Source organism: Megascapheus bottae, chromosome 24 (genome assembly GCF_031878675.1).
Source record: "Megascapheus bottae isolate mThoBot1 chromosome 24, mThoBot2.hap1, whole genome shotgun sequence".
NCBI lineage: Eukaryota > Metazoa > Chordata > Mammalia > Rodentia > Geomyidae > Megascapheus > Megascapheus bottae.
In genome coordinates this window covers 3156021-3175848 of record NC_143532.1, presented here as the reverse complement: position 1 = coordinate 3175848, position 19828 = coordinate 3156021, and the positions used below count along the sequence as shown (strand labels likewise).

The following is a 19828-nucleotide window of genomic DNA, read 5'->3' as shown; positions in this document are numbered from 1 at the left end:
AGGATCTTCAGGATAGGGAAACAAGAGCTTTGTCTTGAGTGATTTTTGTTCTTAATGTTCTATGTTATTTCTCTTCTCCTTTGTTGTCCTTTGGTTAATCTCATATTGTTATTGTATCTGATTTTGTTACCTGGTATATTGCATATATGTTTATTTGTTTATTTGAAATAGGAAAGGGAAGGGGGGAAACAAAATGATTGGGAGAGGTTAGGGGGAGGGAAATGGGGACAAAAACATAAGAAGGGGTATCAATGTGTGAGAAGTAATGCACCTAGTACCTGATGAATGTAACTGTAGCCCCTCTGTATATTACCTCAATAATAAAAAATAAAATTAAAAGAAGATGTGTGTATCCACACACCAGCTAGAGACTATCTCCGATGTTGATGGGATTCCAACTGTATGTTCAAAGAGCATGGAACAAACTTTTGTACCATTTTTTGAGCTGGGAACTTGTGATGACCTTGTAGTAGAATAGCAAAGTCTTCAGTCAGCCCACATCCCAAGAGTTCATGGAGGAAAGCTCGCCACCACAATGACAGTGTGCTGCCTTGCACGCTCCTCCTTTCCCCTCACCTGCAAAGGCACCAGTCTGTGCCAACAGCCATTGACTATGTTATGTTTAGGTGCTCTGGGCCGCAGGAAGTTGAGTCTGTACCCCATTCATGTGTCCCCCACTTCAAAGCTAAGTGTACCCCACTCTAGCTCTAACCACTGACTTTGATATTCTAGTTGATTTCATGTTTTGATTGCTCTTTGGTAGAATGACTTGCAACATGTACTGTATATTTTACCATCCTGGAAGAAACGAGATCATCAGTCCTGGGATAAGATTCCGTTATGTCTATGGAAACCAATTCCAGATTTACTCACTAAACATGTGTGATCTTAAGGTTACATCTCTGAGACTTGTAGTTCTCTGTAAAATATTGTCTTTATGGGCTGTTACAGATAAGCTGAGACATCTGGTCCACTGCTTGGTAGGTACAGAATGCCCTATCTGAGGTAATTATTTACAAGACAGATCATAGAGTAAAAAAGCAGCCTTCTGTGTTTCTTTGGGTGACTTGAACATATAGAAAATAAATCTGTGTGACTGGCCCCTGGATACATTCATATGAACTGGAACCGATACCATTTGATGATATAACTGCTAACACTAGCTGAACTGGTGTGAACCCTAGCAACAGATCAGACACCCAAACATGATTTTCATACCCAACTCATTTATCTACTCTTGTGCAAAAAGTATCTTGGGAAGCACACTAGATTGATTTATTAAATTTTATGTGGAAAACTCAATTTCATGAAAAAAAACATACGTAAGGTCACTTACCTAGAAGAGCTCATCTAGTTCCATAATGAGATATATGAAAATTTGCAGCTTTTAGAGAGCTCAGCTCTTGAGAAAGGTGAAGTGTACTCCTTGGCAATTGCTCTCCCTGGATATCTCAGAAATTGCCCACTAGTTGACTTTCTCTCACTGCTAAAAAGAAACTCACAGCATGGAATTACGATCTGTCTTCTTATAATTTCTACCACATGATAGTTATTTGGTCTTTTCATATGATGATGAGGTGAAATACCAATTCTTTAACAAGACAGCTCTCCAAATAATTGTGCGGTCAAGTTTTACTCTAACATTAAGGTGGAAAATATACCTTATTTAACTTTCGGTTGGCATTTATCCTTTATTGTTTACTGACTTGCATCTTGTGAGTGAACAAACGCTAGTTTTAGTGGGTTTCTGGATCAGTATACTGAGCTGTAGTTAGAATGGTAGAATTTCCTACTTCTAAGAGACCTTATCGAATGCTAGACTCTTTCCCACAACATCTCTGCTCAAGAGTCAAAGAAGTTCTGCTTGAAAGTATCCAGTGACAAGCACATTATTTCATCAGAAGAAAGCATTCTGTATTTCCTTGGGTGTTTTCCAGCATTTGGGAAAACATAATATCAGGAAATACTCAGTATTTGCCTTGCATTGGCTCATAGTCTCCCGCCAGCATACTAGAGGAAGCTCCCCCTCCTTCTCCTAGGCATTTATGCCAGTCATTGGAGCATCTTTCAGTTGAACTCCCAGATGCTTCCCTGTCCTTTGCTTGCTTGACATTTCTGGAAAGTTCTTGGAAGAATTACCCCTCTGGGAACAGTCCTTCTCTAGTACCCCAGAGTCAAAGCCCCCCACATGCCTGGCCACCCCACTGCTTCTTTTGCCTTTCCCACAAAAGAGCCAGGCCAAGCTCCATTCCACTCAGCAATGGACTCCGGCTGTCCCTTGGCCAGTTATTAGTAATAAGTGTGTTATATTTAAGTTGTTGATGGGTCTCAGGGCTCAGGTACATAACTTGAAGGTGCACAGACAGAGGCAGCCAAACACCCAAAATGGGATTCTTCTCCTCAGCTTCCTTCTCACCCTGCTGCCCCTTGCACCAGACGGTCACGCGGAAGTGGTTCTCCTTTCAGGATCCCTCCTCCTCCCCAGGTGTACCTTGCCCTGTAGGAGGGTCAGAGCATTAGGCATGGTGGGCTCTGAATCCCAGGGCAGATGTAGCCAGGACTGTAGACAACAAGGGTTCAAACCACTACCGCTGTGAAGCTGTGTGCCCTCACGGAGATGATGGAGCCTGTCTGTCCTTCCCTTCACCCTGGAGATGTCCACGGGAAGGAGACAAGCTGCTAGCCGTGCCAGCCATGTCACACACTGAGGGCTTTGTGAGAGACATATATGAGATGTAGGGAAACATCTCTGTAAACCCAAGACTTAGGGACCCTCATGCTGATTCCATGATTTCTGTTTCACTGAGAAGGTGACTTGGAGATCGATTCACTCAAGTCTTCACTTGAGTCTCAACTCTCATTGTCAGTTTTGCCTGGGGTATAATTTTTAATTTACCTTGCTGCTGAGTTATAGTTCTACTGTTCATTCAATGAGCAGAGTTGAGTGATGCTATATACAAAGAAATCCAATTCATAATACAAATTGATTGTGATCTGTGGCCTACAGTGTGTATCATCTTATCACAAAACAACTTGTCATGTTTTAGAGAATCCATCATGAGTGAGGAATGAAAGTCCTTGACAGGAGAAAACAGATTCGGAATGAACAGTTTAGTTTTTAATGGTAGACAGGAAAAAAAACCCACTATTACCCTGAAAGCAGACACGAGGTCTGTCTTTTTCCAAGCCCCTGAGGGTTCATATGGCTAAAAAACAGGTTTGTGCTAAGGATCACTTGACTTAATCGTTCCCTGCATCTCCCCCTGTCGTGATAGAATTGAAACTCTGTGCTATCAAAGTTGGAATTGATGCACGAGATGCTATTAAGACTATTCTATGTGTCCTGTGCGCCTGTCAAAGACCACACAGAGGAAAAATCCTCTCCTGGATTGGCCAGTCTTGGCAGGCTCTTCACCAGCCTCACAGAAGCTCTGTGAATGTCTGCACGGACTCTAGGCCAAGGTGAGGCCCGGGATGCAGTCCAGGGCATTCTGAGCCTCAAAGTGTAGCATGTGTAGAGACAGGAGTGGGTAGGGGTGTGTGGCATAACCCCAGGACAGAGTCAGCATGCAGGGGGGGCACATCTGTAGGTGAAAATTCCATTGTGCAGAACGCCTGAGGAAACCAGGGCCAGGCCCAGAGAGCCTCTGGGCTGACCCTGCGAGCTCTGCGGAAGGAAGTCGGTGCCATCACATGCTGGGCTACTGAAGGATGTAAAAAGCAATGATGTGATCATCCATAACCTTCAGAGTCCGTCTGATGTTTCTGAACTGGATGCGCAGAAACAAGTCCTCAGAAAGGCATCACATTGCAGGCCCCACGCAGACTCTGTGGATCTACCCACATGCAGCTCCTCCTTGTGGATGGAACTATTGAATCCCATGCTTGTAAGCAGGCCGGGGTTGCTGGGGTTGCTGTCCACTCTGGTCTGGGAGAGAATGAATGATCTGAAGCTTATGTTTTGCACAGGGGCAGGGGCTGGCTCCAGAGATGGTCAGGGGAGGCGCTCGTGTGAGCTGAAGAAGACATTCAGACATCCAAGGCAGTTGTAAGGCATGTTAGTACCTTGAAGTCAACACGTATTCATACCTGTGACAAATGCCACAATATCAGGACTTTCCTTTTACCTGATACCACCGAAACTGCCATTCTCTCACATGGCACACGTTGTGATCTACCCACATCTGTCTGTGGGAGGGCCGCATCTCCCGGATGACTGGATCAGAGCTGGTAGTCCTGATTGCCACGCTTCCTGCACAAGTATACACACAGAATCGGAACACCACCAACTCTGAGTACAGAAGTACTCACCCGTTTATACACTTGAACAAATGTACACAATCTTGAGGACTATCTTCTCATCTTAAGACATGCTTAGGAGAATAGCACAAAATCCACGTATTCCTTCATACGTATCTCTTTAAGCAGAACCCTTCTAGACGTTTCAGATTAATTTAAATCCATCTGCGTGTTAATATTTCCTGGAATCATAATGCAGCTTATTTTGCCCCTTCTCATCTTTCTAGATGGTAACTGATCTAATGCCTTTTGGATTTTCATCCCTAAGAACCACATTCAAAAGAAAAGAAAATAGAAAAGCATAATAAAATCAGGGTCAGGAAGATTAAGCCCCCTTAATTCGTGTGCCAAACTTCCCATTTCAACTGTGGTTTTGTCTCCCAGCTAAAGTTTGTCTTTTTGTGACATTTGCGTTACGCCCAGAGGACATTTTGAGTGGAGACACGCTGAAAGCATAATTGAAACGCTGAGTGGTGCCATTTGTCTAATTTGCATTTCCCCCCAGGTAAGGGGGGTCCACCTCCCCCTCTCTTCTCCTGGTGTGCTCCAAGATTATCTCAAAGAATGATGTTATGTGATTGATTCATAAATCCCCATGTAGAGTACATTATATGTATAAATTCCTCTTCTTTCTAGAAGCTATTTTAAATGCCACCATGATAAAGTACATGGAAAAGTCGATTGTACACTCAGAATAGCATTGTCCCCTCAGAGGTTTCAAATATTTGTTTACAAGTTTAATATGTATTAGAATGTTGTTGTTTCAGTTATCCACACCATGTCCTCTTCAGCTAGTCACAAGGTTGTCTCCATAGAAATAGGCATTTTTAATAGCCAGAAACTTCAATTTCTCCCTTAAACATGTTCTGTGAACTCTGTACCTGCAAGTGTGCACTGTTTGGTGTTATGGACAAAGCTAATGAAACTGTGATACAGGTGCTTCCGCCATTTTCTCCTCTTAAGCAGTAATGTAAGGTAGAATCCTAGCTGTCTTTCCTCCCAGAGGGCAGAGAAGAGAACAAATGTATGATGATTCCGTTCTGATGAACAATTCTTCCTATGTGTCCGGTCTGTCATTTTGATCATGCCAACGTTGCTAGCATAAGCGCTTTGCTAGGACTTGTGTCTTTATCAAGCGTTCACTGTTTATGCTGCATGTATTTTGTGACAGATATCCGGGTGTCGTTGTTCCTGCTGGGGATGGGGCTATTCATGAATGGTTCTAGATAAGAGCTGAGCAGAGAGGAACATAGTCTCAAAGCTAGCCCTTTCCAGGATGTAATACTATCACTCCAGAGGTTTTAGTGGATACAAGGACCAGCTATTTTTATTTATAATTTATATTTTATTTATAGGTTTATTTAGACACATGTTAGGAAATTGCATTTGGAGTGCCAGGCACTAGTAGTTCCCACTGTAATCCCAGAAAATCAGGAGGAACCAAGAGTGGAAGGATCAGGGAAAATGGTGCCTACATTGAATGGATGTGAGGGCGAGAATGGAAGGAGCCACCACTAGTGACAGTATTTCAGGAAAAAAAGTCACATCCCGCATTCACATGAAGTTGTCTTCGCCAACAGTCCATTTGGAAATTATTCAAAATGTCTTTGTTGAATCTTTAACTTCCTTCCATTCGGGTTCTTTTTCCTTCATATCTGCCCACGTGAGGAAGGAAGTTAGAATTTCACCAAGTGCAGCAAAGAGATTCACAGGTGGACGAGGCTGGCTCGGAATCTGCTGAGCCTGGCTTCCTCTAGTGACCATCTCCATGGTAACGGCACAGGCAGCAGCCCTGGGCAAGGGTGCCAGCCTGGGCGTGGAGCAGGCAGAAACCCAGCTGGAAGAGGACTATCACACAGGAAAAGGGAAAGGCAGGCGTCTTAGCACTCAGAATGGCGAGAACATTCAGACTCAAGCATATTCATATTCGTGGAACTCTGAGCCCTCTGTCCAGAGGGCTCTGTCATCAAAGACCCATGTTGTATTCTCTTCTGAATGCACAGCTCCAGTACACTGTCCTCTAAGCCTTCACAGCAGAAGGAACCAGGTACAGAAGGAAGAGCTTGCCTGAGCTCAAAGGGCTCCCACACTTGAGCAAGGATCAGAGGACTTCAAAGCTAGCATCCAATCTCTGAACAGCCTTCCTGAAGATGCAGGACAGCAGCTCCTGGCATGTAAGGTCCCAGGACTCCCCTTCTTGCCAGTAGCTAGATAATATGGAGTCCTGGCACCCAAAAACTTGTTGTCTAAGATCCTGGTTCTTAACTCATTATGCATTTGGTTTATCTGGGCATCTTCTGTGAGATACTGGTGCTCAGACCCGAATCCAGTCCAAGTCTACCACAATCTCCACAGGGTCGGGGGGGGGGCAGGCTCCACTTTTCTTTTAAAATATTCTCTTGATGATGTCATAGATGTGAGCCTCGAGAAGAACATTTCCCGGGTAAGGCATCTGCTTCTGAGCTGGGGGGAGGCAAAGAGCTCCAGGGTAAAACGGTGAACAGGTACAGCCGTGGAGCTCCCTGGACCCTGTGTTGAAAATGACTGTACAACTTGTGGCAGAGACAGGATGGGAAGGAATGAGAGGAGGGGTGATGCTGTCAACAAGGCATGGTCCTTATTACCCGTAGCACCTTTATAATAACACTAAAGTACCTTGAAAAAAAGAAGCAAAGTCTCTCGGAGCTGTTGGCTAGTTGGTATGGGTGGGAAGAGGCCTGGGGTGAGCTCGCTGAGCCCCGAATAGAGCTACAGTCTCTGCCTGGCACCTCTTATGGCCAGCAAAGACTTGTGAAATGCCAAGGGAGGTGAGATGAAGAAAGCACTCATTTTCTTCTGTTCATCAATGCCTAGGAAATGGAGGGCCCACAACTCAGGTTATCAAGGCAGGCAGATCATAGGGGAGACTTTTTCTTACCCTCTCCTTGTTCACACCCAGTGGTACTGTATTGTCCTCCGAAGGGGTGAAACCAGTTCTTATGGAGAGGGGAAATTGTGTACATAAAGGTATAAAATAAGATATGGATGCAGTACACGGACAGACATAAGTATAACTGTGATATAAAATTTCATAAGTTTATCTGTGATATTGAGACGTTAGAAGATGGTGGAAATTATGAAAAAAATATTTGATGTGGTGCCTTAGGCTCAAAATCCCAGAAGAGCTGCTGAAGATGAGACTTGCTGTGAGGTTGGGAGGCAGTGAGCAATGCCCCATGCGTGGAGCAGAGCTGGGCGCCTGGAACCACTCAGTGAACGGCAGGCCCTTGTTCAAGCATCTTTCCTTCACACGGGTTCCAATTTTGCTTTGGGCTTCACTAAGCTTTATTGGGATTGTGGAGAAAGATTAACAGGCTCAGCCGGCTTCACCAATGCACTGAGTCCAAGTGGAGTGCCGTAGAGAATGGAAAAGGGCCAGAAGCTCAGGTCAAGTTCTCCAACTCTTTTCCACTGAAAAGTCTCCATCGCAATTCAGGGCCTTGCACGCAGCCTCTCCTGCACACAGCAGAGGAGAAGGCCCCCCAGATCCTGACCATGACAGCTTCATTTTGCTCCTGGAATAATTTTTGATGGGATGATTATTGATGGCTTTCTGTATGGACATAAAAAATGTGTTGCTTTTATTACTAAAGATGTAGAGATGAAAAAAAAAGTTCAGATGCCACTTCTGCCCCTGATCCTGATGAGAAACAGACACATAAAATAGACATAGTTACATAATGCTATAGGGAAGCCATTCATGCAAGAAGCTGCAGGCACATGGAGTTATCTGGAGAGCTTGCTTGAGCTGAATTTGCAGAATGACTAAGACTTAAAGATGGGCAGAGGTACTTTAGACTGGCCAGAGCCAGCGATAAAAGCCAAGATGTGGAAAGGGTGTGTCTTGCTTGCATTCTACTAGCACAAGGCCATTTAGTGCAGGTGACTCTGTGAGAGGAAGGGCAGGGCCAGGGTGAGGACTAGTGAAGCATCTGTGTTTAGCAGGATGGCAGCGTTACCCACACTCTTCCCCTGTGTGTTTTCTCTCCCCAGTGACCTTCAGCGACTGTAAGGGAAACGCCAAGCTGCGCTATGAGGTCTCGAGTCCCCACTTCAAGGTGAACAGCGAAGGCAGCCTCGTCCCACTGAGGAACGTGAGTGCTGTGGGCCGGACTCTGTTCGTCCACGCCAGGACTTCCCATGCAGAAGACATGGCAGAGCTTGTGATTGTCGGAGGAAAAGACGTCCAGGGCTCCTGGCAGGTGGGAGATCTTTGGTTTGAGCAAAATTAGATTCTCTGTTACGTGGACACGGTTCTTGATTGCATTGGCCAGTGCGCTTTTCATTTATTGCTGCAACAGATGACATAGATGACCGTGGTAGCTCTGGTTTCAATCATCCTGCGGTTCTCTACTCCGTGCAATCCCCCAAGAGAATCTCTTCGCGCCACGCCGGGCAGAGCTTGCTGCAGAGTCTCACTGGCTCTCGTTGGGTCATGTGCCTATCTCTGCACTAAATGTCGTGTCCCTCTGTGACTCTCTACCTGGCCACACCTGGGTCATGTGCGTTTTCCTAAAGTCAGGGTGAGGTCGACACTTCCCCTAAACACCCAACTAGGAGGGAAAGATGGGCGGTTACTCCAGGTAGACACTGATGCTCTTATCAGAGGCAGGGGCAGCTTGGCAGCCTACAGCATGTGGGCCGCATGGAGCCACAGGACAGGGAAGCCATTGCTGGTGCCGGGCCCGATCTCTTCCAGATGCACATGTGTGCCGATTGTCACACGTCTCACGTGTGCGCACGCTTCAGGAGTGCCACCAACTGCCACCCCAGAGGCCTTTTGTCTAGGCCTTCATGAGCAGCTTAGAGACTTTGCCTTTGATCGTAGGAAGTTTCAGAAAGACTCTGACAGAGTCAGAAGGTGATAATGGCGTGTCCCCAGAGCTGTGTCTTGCCTGCTCTCCTACCTGCCACCCTGACCCTTTGACACCTATGGTTCTCATTGCCTTTTTTTCCATCTGCCACAACTCAGTCTAATGTGTGACTTGGTTCGGTGGCAGACTATGCGTGATGCCACAGCTGGGAGCAAATGTGCAGTGCGAGTACAACCTTTCCACCAGTGCTGCATCTGTGATCTGAGAGAGACACGTAGTGGCTTTGTCTGAAGACAGGAGGGGTTCCACAGGCCGTTGTGACACAGGGTGGCATGTGTGCAGTCCCACCATCACCATGCGCAAGGAAGACAGAGTTCCTGAGCCACTGCCCAGTGCAGGACTTCCAGAGCTGTCAGTGGACCATGAAGACATGTTTCTTTTTTTTTCTTTTTTTCTTTTTTTTTATGGGTCATGGGGCTTGAACTTGGCCTGGGTGCTGTCCCTGAGCGCTTCAGCTCAAGTCTACCACCCTACCCCTGGGCTACCACCCTACCCTTGAGCCACAGCCCCGCTTCCTGTTTTCTACAGGTTAATTGGAGATAAGAGTCTCTTGGCTTTATAGTGCATGGGTTGGCTTTGAACTTGGATCCTCAGATCTCAGCCTCCTGAGTAGCTAGGATTACAGGTGTGAGCTACCACACCTGACATGGAGACATGTTTTTAAGGACAGAAGTTAGTTGCTATGAAGAGACTGGACCAATTCCATGACACATAATTCCCTTTCCTGTTTGTGAATCTGCCAGTGAAGGGCAGCCGAGACCCAGGGCGAAGCTCAGCTGACTCTGATAGTCTCAGAAGGCAGGATATTGGTATGGAGGCCAGCGTGGAGACCTGTTGACTCCATAAAGGCAAGCATTTCTCTCACTTAGCCACTGCTGTCTTCTCAGCACGTCAGTAACTCGGCAAATAACTACAAGCACAGAGTTGTGGGGTACACAGCTCTAGCACTCCTCAGGACCACACACACGCTGAGGAGAGCCGAGGAACGGGGGACCGAGGGCCCTCCACGCCCTCCCTCAGCACACATGGGGGGCTCGTCTTTAGGTGCAGGAAAGATGAGGTCAGATTATGTTGCCTGGAAGAGAGCAGGAGGGATTCTGAGCACTCGTCAGGATGCATTCCTCTCTGTGGGACAGGAAGAGTGGGCTCGGTGGCCGTGAGGCTTGACCACAGTCTCCCACCCAGCGCCATCTCGTGAGGCCAGGTAAGTTGCTTTGTAGCAGCAGCGCTCCTTCAAGCTATTTTTGCTTTGCCGCTTTCTGAACACACTGTGGACAAGACTTAGCTATGATGGTGTGCTTGCTTCCTGCAAAGCACACGGGGGCTTCAGAGCTGTGTGGTGTGCCAGCCCCCAACAGGACCAGATACTCCTCTTCTGCCTTGGTAATTCTGAGCTTGGAAAAGAGCCCTTGTGACGATGTCTAGATGAGTGCGTGATTTAAAAGAGAGAGAGGAGAAGAGAGAAAATAAGAAAACTAGCAAAAAGAGTTCCTCTAAAGAGGGGAGACTTCTGTTAGAGGCATGTCCTTGGTACTTCGGAAGGTTCTATTGTTGTCATCAAGCAGGCCGAGGTCTTCAAGAGGAGACTGGATGGGAGTGGGGCACAGGAGATGTGCTGGTGGCACATGTAGCAGATGAGGGCGGAAGTGGTGAGTGCTCTGGGTCTGTGGAGAGGGACAAGCTCTGGGAAAGTTCCAGGTACCGGGTACACCCTTGTGTGCTTCAAGGGTGGGCTCTTTTAACCTGCCAGCAAGCATGAGTCCATGCCTCCATCTTACGGGTAAGGAAATAAGGCACCGAGAGGCACGTGGCTTGTCCGAGGTGACTCAGTGACAAGGAACAGGGTGGCAATGAGACCTCTGCCCCAGTAGTCCAGCTCCAAAATCCTTGCCTCTGGCCCCTTCATGATGCCCCCCATCCTTCTCTGGGCCCAAGGATGGGGCCTCCGGGACTGGGGTGCTCCTTGAAGAAGATGGCTAGTTGCCTGCAGAAAGGTTCTCTTCTGAGCTGGGTGACTTACTGAGTAGCTGTTCTACTGGAACCTCCATCTGGTGTTGGGTTTTTGTCCCCCCAGAGAGGGGATGGCACTAGACCCCCGGGGCTTTCCTGAGGATGGAGTGGAATGATGGCATGGTAACCACCTCTAGTTAGGACCCGGGCTCTCAGCCCTCTCCCGCTTTCCTGGCTAGGGGGAAGAGGGTTACATCAGCATTTCTCCTCTCTCCCAGAGGACAATGGATGTCATGGTGCCAGCCCTAGCCCTGGCCATATATCAAGTAGACAAAGGAGCCGAGGGCTCAGCCCAGCAGTGTGGCTCCAGAGCTCCTCCTCTTGACAAGGGGGGCTCCATTGCTTGGCTGTGAAATGTGTGGCCGGCCCAGCCGGAAGGTTAGCTCCTACACACATGACAATGACAGCCATAGGCAGCGGGGCCTGTGACCCAGAGGAGAGGGTGATGGGAATGCTTCCCAGGGTGGAAGCTAACCGGGCATTCCCTGAGGATCCTGGCTTGCAATTTGCATTTGTCTCCCTTGAACCTTGTCCAGTAACCTTCGGGTTACTGATGCAGCTTTGCAGCAAATTACCTCCTCTCTGGCAGCCAGGAGTACAGTGTTTCTTGGAAACATGGTGACTCCCCTGGGGGATAGCCCACACACTCCCTAACTCCCGGCAAGAATCTGGAGCCAAGATTCCCAGGACAGGCTGGCAGAGAGATGGTGAGCGGAAGCACGCAGGCAGGTGGGCAGTAGAGGCCCCCTTGATGTGATGGCAGCAGGAGCCACCCTGGATTCTCCAGTGGGAAACAGGCGGGTGGCAGCCAATCCCTGGAAGAGCTCCACTGGGCATCTGGACTGAGGTATGGAGCAGTAAGAGGCAGGTACTTCCGATAGCAGCCACCATTGGTTTCTTTATTTAACAGCCTGCTTCACATACTATTTTAGACTGTGTACTTCTCAATGTGCAGTTTAATATATGTCATTTCTAATCTTTACAACCCCCCCCCCCCGTGGGTTCTCTTGTGTTACCTAAACCCTCTCTACACACTTGAGGACTCAGCCTTCCGTTGACATGGTTGGAAATGAATTTCACTGCTCACCTCTCTGTCCCAATGCACATTCTTGTTGACCCTTGGCTAGCCAGGGGTCTGGGCCCTGAGTGGCTGCTGTCACTACCCTTGGGTTGAGAAATAAAGCTTACGGATAGAGCTGCATGGTAGCATTGGAGGAGAACAGGACGTATCAGGTATGGACTGATGAGAGAACGAGGCCAGATACAGTGTCTAGATAATTCTACATCATGGAGCCTAGAAGGTGAATGTAAATACAACCAGGGAAGGAAGGAGTTGGATGGTCAGGAGTTGGATGGTCTAGTCAGGTGTGTGTGTGTGTGTGTGTGTGTGTGTCTGCACGTGTGTGCACACTCAGGCACATCTGGAGGCTCGTGGGAAGTCTTGACAGAGGTGCATGGGATCATGGGTCTTTCTGGCTGTGTTTAGAGGAAGACCACCTAAGTAAGACTCCATATTGGTATTGGCATGAGGAAGTCTGCATTCCTGCATCAGTGTGTAGTGGGTGGGGCCTTGGCGAAGCACCAGTGCTCTGAGATCCTTGGCACAGGTAGAGGTCACCCCTCCACACCATTCCACGGGTAAGAGCACAGGACACCATGCCACGGGCAGGTCACCAAAAACCTCTTGAGGAAGGATAAAGAGGTGGGGGATGCGTGTCTGCACTGAGATGATGACACAAGAGCCAGAGACCGGGGACCCAAGAGAGAATAGCTGAGAAAAGGAACGACAAGGCATCTCAGACTAGTGGGGGACTGGGGGTGCCCCATGCCAAGCCCGACTTAAGTTTCTAATTTCACATCATTGCGGGTCCTTGGGGAGAGAGATTCTGTAAGACCTGCGCAGTTACAGCAGTCGCATTTCACTTGCAGGAACCAGGGCCTCTTTTCTTTCTACTTGCTATTGTGGCTGTGTCACCTGCAGAGTCTATAACCTGAATCTGGAAGTCCATTGTTAATGGCTTAATTACACTCTCGAGTGATTTCTGCATTTTTAATGAGCTGTCCAGACTCTCATGCTGCAGTCTGAGCTGTGGACAGTCCCTTTAGATCGGAGCCGGCCAGGGTATAGTTTAAAGCTCTGCTTTTGCCAGATTGAGTTATTGGCATGGGGGGCAGCAGTGTTAGACACCCATGCCACATGCAAAGCGTTTTCTAGCCAACAGAAGGTACTGATGACTCTAACACACGAAAGTCAGTCTAAATGGAACCCTGCTTTCTCCCGGCAGAGTCGGGAATGCCTTCCACCCTCCAGTATGGATAAACACGTGTGTGTGTGTGTGTGTGTGTGTGTGTGTGTGTCCATTCTGTATGCAGAGATGTCTTTACCTGCATGTAAACCAGGTTTACCATATTGGAGCCTTCCTTTTCCTTCCCAGACCTACTATGAATTGTATCATTAGCTTATCTATCCATGTATTCATCTTTCTACATTCAGAGATTGTGGCTTGCAGGACAACACACAGTGCCATGGAGTTCCGCCATCCAGCAAAGAGCCCGGGGAAGTGGAGCTGGGAGGGAATGCCAGGGAACTTGTAGGAACGGCACACACCTTTCCATTTAAGAACCGAAGCCACTGTACTGAGTTCATTTTGAATTTGCGAGCCTGGGCTCTGGAATGTGCATGCTTGGAGCCAGGCAGCAAATTCAAGTGGCTCTTGTTCTGAGATGGCTCTCACCCCCCTCCCAGGGTTTCCCTACCCCCACTGGAAGGAAGGGCTCCCCCCCCACCCCGCTAGCCTCACTCTGGGCTTGAGCTAGGGTCAGGACTCAGTGAATGCTTTTGAACAAACAAATGAGTAGAGTGAGGACCCTGTGGCTCCTTGGGCGAGCTGGGCCTGCCCCTTCTCCCTGGCTGCTCTTCTATCTGGATCACACCCCCTCCATCATGCCCCACTGCCCAGTGGCCAGGCCAGCTGATGGGTCAGCAGCAGTGGAGAATTCTGTTCTGCGTGGACACCTCTCTCCCACACTGGCCACTTAGGTCTTTCCCTTGGGGCTCCTCTAAGAGAAGTCAGGCCTTCCCTGGTACAGCCATCTTTGGTTGTGCCCATTTTCTGCCGAGTACCCAGGTGGGGGACTGAGAGACGGCTGTGGTGTCACAACACCTTGGCAGAAATCACAGGGCAACCTCACCATCTCCTCCAGTTCCTTAGCTATGAAAAAGGGCTCCCGGGGTGTTGGTCTCTCAAGGTGCTCTGAGGAGTCTGGGGTGCAAAGCCCTTGGACCAGTGACCAGCATTTTGAGTGCCATGGAAATGGCAATTCTTCCTCAAGATTGGATTGTCAAAGCCGGTGTTCATAACACGTGTTCAGTGAATGAAGGAGGCCATCGGAGATGACCCAAACCTTACCCCAATCCAGATCCAGCCACATGGGTTCATGTCTGCACCTCATGGAGAATTCGGGGTCATGGTGACCACATTGTAACTGTCCCCACATGCTAATATGCCTATTTTATTCAAATTGATGGCTAAACCTCCTAGAGAGGAGATCTTATTTCTCTGAGTCCACTTAATAAACACCAGAAGACTTGGCAGTATTTAAAAGTTAATTAAGAGCAATTTACACTTCTTCACTGGAAGTCAATTCAAGATAAAACTGGGTCCAATAAAGGAAGGGTGGACACTTAATCAAGATGCTCAAATTAAAGGCAAAATAATAATAATGGCAGTGATCCATTCTTGTCATTATAAGAACCCTTTAAAAATCAAAACAAAGAAGGTTATGACAGAAGCGGAAAAGGTTAAATTTAAAGCTTGTTTATCTCAGTTGTTTTATCATCACTGCAAACATGCACTTCTAAAAGACATAATTTTAGCCCCTAATCTAATTTCAAGCCTCAGGATGGGAAGAGTTCCAAACTGAACTAAAGTAGAACAAGAAGAATGATGGAGAGGCAGCCACTTGGAGAAATGGCTGTTTTTGTTTTAATTTTCTTAATAAAAATACAAAATACGCTTTCAACTGCCTTGGAGGCCCCAGTACTGATAGGTGATACTGACACGCGGGTGGGGTGTGGCAGGGTGTTCTGCCGGCCAGAACCATGGCTTTCCCTAGTTAGCACTGAGAAGACACCCCTCGCACCTTGTCACAGCCCTAAAGCAGAGGCCAAGGTCATCCTGCTACTACTTACATAAACACTGGGGGTGTTTATCCAAGCCTGCAGACTCTGCTAACCTAGAGTCACCCCCACCCCCCCCTCAGATCACACACTCCTGTGCACGGGCCATGTGGAACCTGTTCCTGGAGCACCACACCTGTACAAGGAAGAGGGGGCCACCACAGTCCCAGGGTGACACCATAATGAGGTGTAGGAAAAATTAATTAGCTTGTCTCAAGGCCTTATCAGGCTGAGTGGAAGTGACGTGGCATCTGTAGCACTGGTCAATTATATTGATCTTGTTTGCATGAAATATGTTTTACACACATCCTGCCAGAGGACCAGTCTGTGCATTTACTGTGACTATAAAGGAGTAGTGAGTTAAAGATGCAGAAACCTAATAGGTGCTGATTTAACAAGTGCAATCACTTAAAAAAAAACCTGTAAACTATCATTCTCCACAGCCAAGCCTCTCCAGTCACTTTTAAAGAAAAGTACTATCCGTTTAACTGTCATCCAAATTGGAAAAAAATATATAGCTTGAAAATTATTATACAGATCCAAGAATTGGCTCTTAAATAGGGTATTAGGCTGTTCCATTTTGACACATGCCTAAATTGTTGTTTTATGGCTCTTAGCTTCGGGGTGCTATTCAGATATAGATTTTTAAAAAGACATCCTTCGATTCATTAATTTAAGTAGATAACAGATTGCTTTGTGGATCTGATTCCACAAAAACTATATTCCAAAGATTAATTTTAATTGAAATGCTTGGGGAAAAATAACATCTCACAGAAAGTATAGATAACTGGAACTGGCTCCCCTTTGGCTTGTGGAAACTGAGTTTCATTTTGTACAGCAATGTAGTCCAACCAATACCCTGTGAGCCACGTTTGTCATCTGAGAGTTTCTGAGTCATATTGAAAAGCAACAGGTGAAGTCAATTTTAATGGTGTATTTTACTTAACGTTATATGTGTATACGTTTCATATTTATGTCTAACACACCATTTGTCACATCAACATGTAATCAACATGAGCATTGTCAAAGATGGTACTCTCGTATTGTTTACGTGTGTTTGAGGCCCACAGAACACCTCAGTTTAGACAAGGTAGACCAGTTGGTGATGACAACTGTCAAATGGCTGCCTGATAGGGCTGCTCTGAGCTCTATAGGAACAGTTTCGTATTTTGAAACACAGATGAGGATGGAGTGGGCACCGTATGCCCAGCATACACTAGCCATGGCCTTATAGTTGTTCTCACACATGCACCTGTTCCCTGTTCCTCTATGCCTGGGGTGGAGAAAGAATGTTGTCCCCATTTCATAGAAAGGAAAGAGGTCCAGCTGAAGGAAGGCTGAGCATCTTCCTCTGATAGTAAGTGATGGAGGAGGAGGGGAGCTGAGACTTCTCATTGGACGTAGTGCCATCAATAATCCAATCAAAGTCGACACATTACCATCAGTCATCCAGTCACGGTCCACATAGCTCCACGAGTCATCCAATCACAGTGCAAGTACAACCCTGCCATTTTTTTCTTCTACTCTCTGTCAGAGATGAGGAGAGCATGAGAGAAAAATAATTAAATTTGTTAGGAAGAAAAATGAATCTAGAATTAAAGTAATTTAGGTAGGTGCACAAGCCTGGTGTTATCATGACATGTTATCCCGACCCCATGATGGAATCTGGGAAAAGAGCCTCATAGGAGGGAAACAGTGCAAGTCTTCCCAGGAAATATTTCTAAGCCAGGAGTCTAAGGGTAGTATCTTACCTTTCTGTTTAATGAATTGTGATTTCCTATGTTATTTCCATGTGCATTATCTGACTTTACCTTATCACAATGCCTGGAAGCAGGTGGTGCTATTTGGGGTTTTTGTTTGTTTTATCGATCATGGGGCTTGAACTCTGGGCCTGGGCTCTGTCCCTTCAGCTCAAGGCCAGCACTTGCCTCTTGAGCTACAGCACCACTTTCAGTTTTCTCATGGTTGATTGAAGATAAGAGTTACAGGGACTTTCCTGCCCAGGCTGGCTTTGGAACCACGATCCTCAAATCTCAGCCTCCTGAGTAGCTAGGATGAAAGGTGTGAGTCACTGGTGTCTGGCTAGCTATTCTGGTTTTATAAGTCAGGATGCAGAGACTCACAGATGTAGGTGGCAGGTCACTGGAGGGGATTACAGGGAAGCCCTAGCATTGAAACCCGAGCCTTCTTCATGCCCATTGTCATGTCTGGAGCTAATTCCACCACAGGCATGTGGGGCTTTCTGGTATTATCAGAGGTAAATCGTTCCCAGCTGTCTGGGAGAATACAATCTGTCCTGGGTGTGATTGGTGGCCTCTCCTCCTGGGCCATACCATAGGCATAGACACTGCTCCATCTTCAATTCAATTGCTTATTCAGACAAGAGCCTCTAGTCTCAAGATATTCCAAGAATGTACAGGAAACGTTTTTTCTTTTCTTGGTCTCAGCAAGGCAAAATTTACTTCTGTAGGAATGTGTACCATCAACCAAACATTTGGCAAGCGAGCCCACAAAACAGGCCAGTGCTCCCTGTTTATCCCTAAGGCAGGAGGCCCTGCCCCCTTGCTCAGATTGATTGAGCTCAAGTTCACAACCTGTTCTTGATTGGCTAGTTTGAATAGGGTACGCCATATTTATATAAGGAGACTTTGACACATGATAAACGGTACACAATTTCAAGATACCTTTGCAGTTCTTGTATCGTCTGAGATGTGCCTTGAAAAGAAACCAGTTTCAGACAAATCCTTACATTTCAAAAACCCTTCTTTATCCCAAAGCAGTTCTGCTTTGAAGCAAGCACTTTTAACTCATCTCAGGGCTTGATCTTACTGTAGTCGATTCCTCTTTTTTCCTAGCTATTAAAAAAAAATTAGCACTGTCTTCCCTTCGAATGCATAACCCTTAGGGGAGCTACCCAAAAAAACAATCGTAGTGTAGTCTGGAGCCTATGGAGGCCCACAGCAGGGGCTGGCACGGATACTTGCTGAACTGTGTATTTCCAAAACAAGGCCAGAAATAGCAAATCAAATATTCTATGTACACGATCAGCAAAATGTAAGAGTTGCTTTTATTTTTAACAGAAAACAAATTTTGCTACGCCTCATTATTTTTTCTCTGTTGTATAGAGGAAGATCGATTTTCATTAAGAGGGGAAAAAACCCTTTATTAGAACCCATGTACATTTTCATAAGTTTAAATCCATCATCTACTCTAACTATAAGCAGAGAGATTGCCAAGTGCAGGAAGCTGGTGTCTCAAAGCTCTTGGTAACTCCGAGTTTCTACAGATTGGAGAGCAGGAGCGGTTGCTGGGGCTCTGTGCAGAGGATCTCCCCAAGGACAAGGCAGGGATCCCCACAGGTATTCCAACACTGCTCAAAAGTTGGGACAGTTCCAAAGTCAGGCCACAGTTCCAAAGCACCCTACTTAATCTCCAGGTGGCCCTCAGTGGGGGAATTCAGGTTATCATTGCCTCCCACCGTGGCTTCAGTCAGGAGCTCAGCCTGTCAGCATTTAGAGGGAGATGTATGGAACTTTGTGATATTCAACTCCAGCAATCAGAGAAGATGGGGCCTGAAATACAAGAGGGGCTCCTCTTCTGTGGGTTACACAGTTCCTCTGGCTTCCAGGGTCTTTGTGGAAATCACACAGTTCCTTCAGCTTTTCATCTTTTTGCAGTAGATTCTGTTGACAAAACATGCACATTGTCAACCAAACCCTTCATCCTGTCAGGCAAACTGAACTTCTGTTGACTGCAACTTCTTTCCCTTGAAGCCAAGCACTCAACTTCTCCAGGAGACTGTGGGAGTGACTGAGCTGCACCAAGCTGACTTTCTGTGGGGACTACCGGCTGGTTACCCCCCACCCCCGCTCTCATGTGGGGTGCCTCTGTTCACTGCTTTGGATTTTTATTATTCTTTTCAACCTCCACTATGGGGTAAGCCAGCTCATCAGGATGCATTATTTTCCTCCTTCCATTGTTCTTTCTTATAAACCCTGATTAACACAGATAATTGAGACATGACTGCCATTCTACTCCATGGCCCTCGTTAACAAGACGGAGCCCCTAGGAGTACATGCCTTGGTATCTGTGATTTCCTCGTTTACGTAAACATTTAGATAATACATTCGCTAAAGAAGTAGGTGTGTGTGTGTGTGTGTGTGTGTGTGTGCGTGTGCGTGTGTGTTCACGCTTGTGGGTTTCTGTTGCTTGTTGTTAGGGAGATTGTAAGGAAGAAGTCTCAGAACTTGAATCAAAGAAATATAAATGCAAAACAGTTCATTCTATAGTTCTAAATGTTTATGTAACAATCATGTTTTTGTTACTGGTTTTATTAGAAAGAGCAAAATGGATGCCCAGAAGTTCAGGAGCTTCACTGATGGGTCTGTTATTGCAAATTGAGCATGTAACATAGTATCTGGAACTG

The 19828-nt window shown here is 46.7% G+C and overlaps 1 protein-coding gene across 1 annotated transcript in view; it reads left to right on the top strand.

Moving 5' to 3' along the window:
- Cdh13 (cadherin 13) overlaps positions 1-19828 on the top strand; it is a 674883-nt gene that overhangs the window by 278273 nt on the left and 376782 nt on the right. The window contains exon 3 of the mRNA XM_090356987.1: positions 8332-8540. Within this exon, the coding sequence (XP_090213113.1) occupies positions 8332-8540 (209 nt within the window). The remainder of the gene's footprint in view (positions 1-8331; positions 8541-19828) is intronic.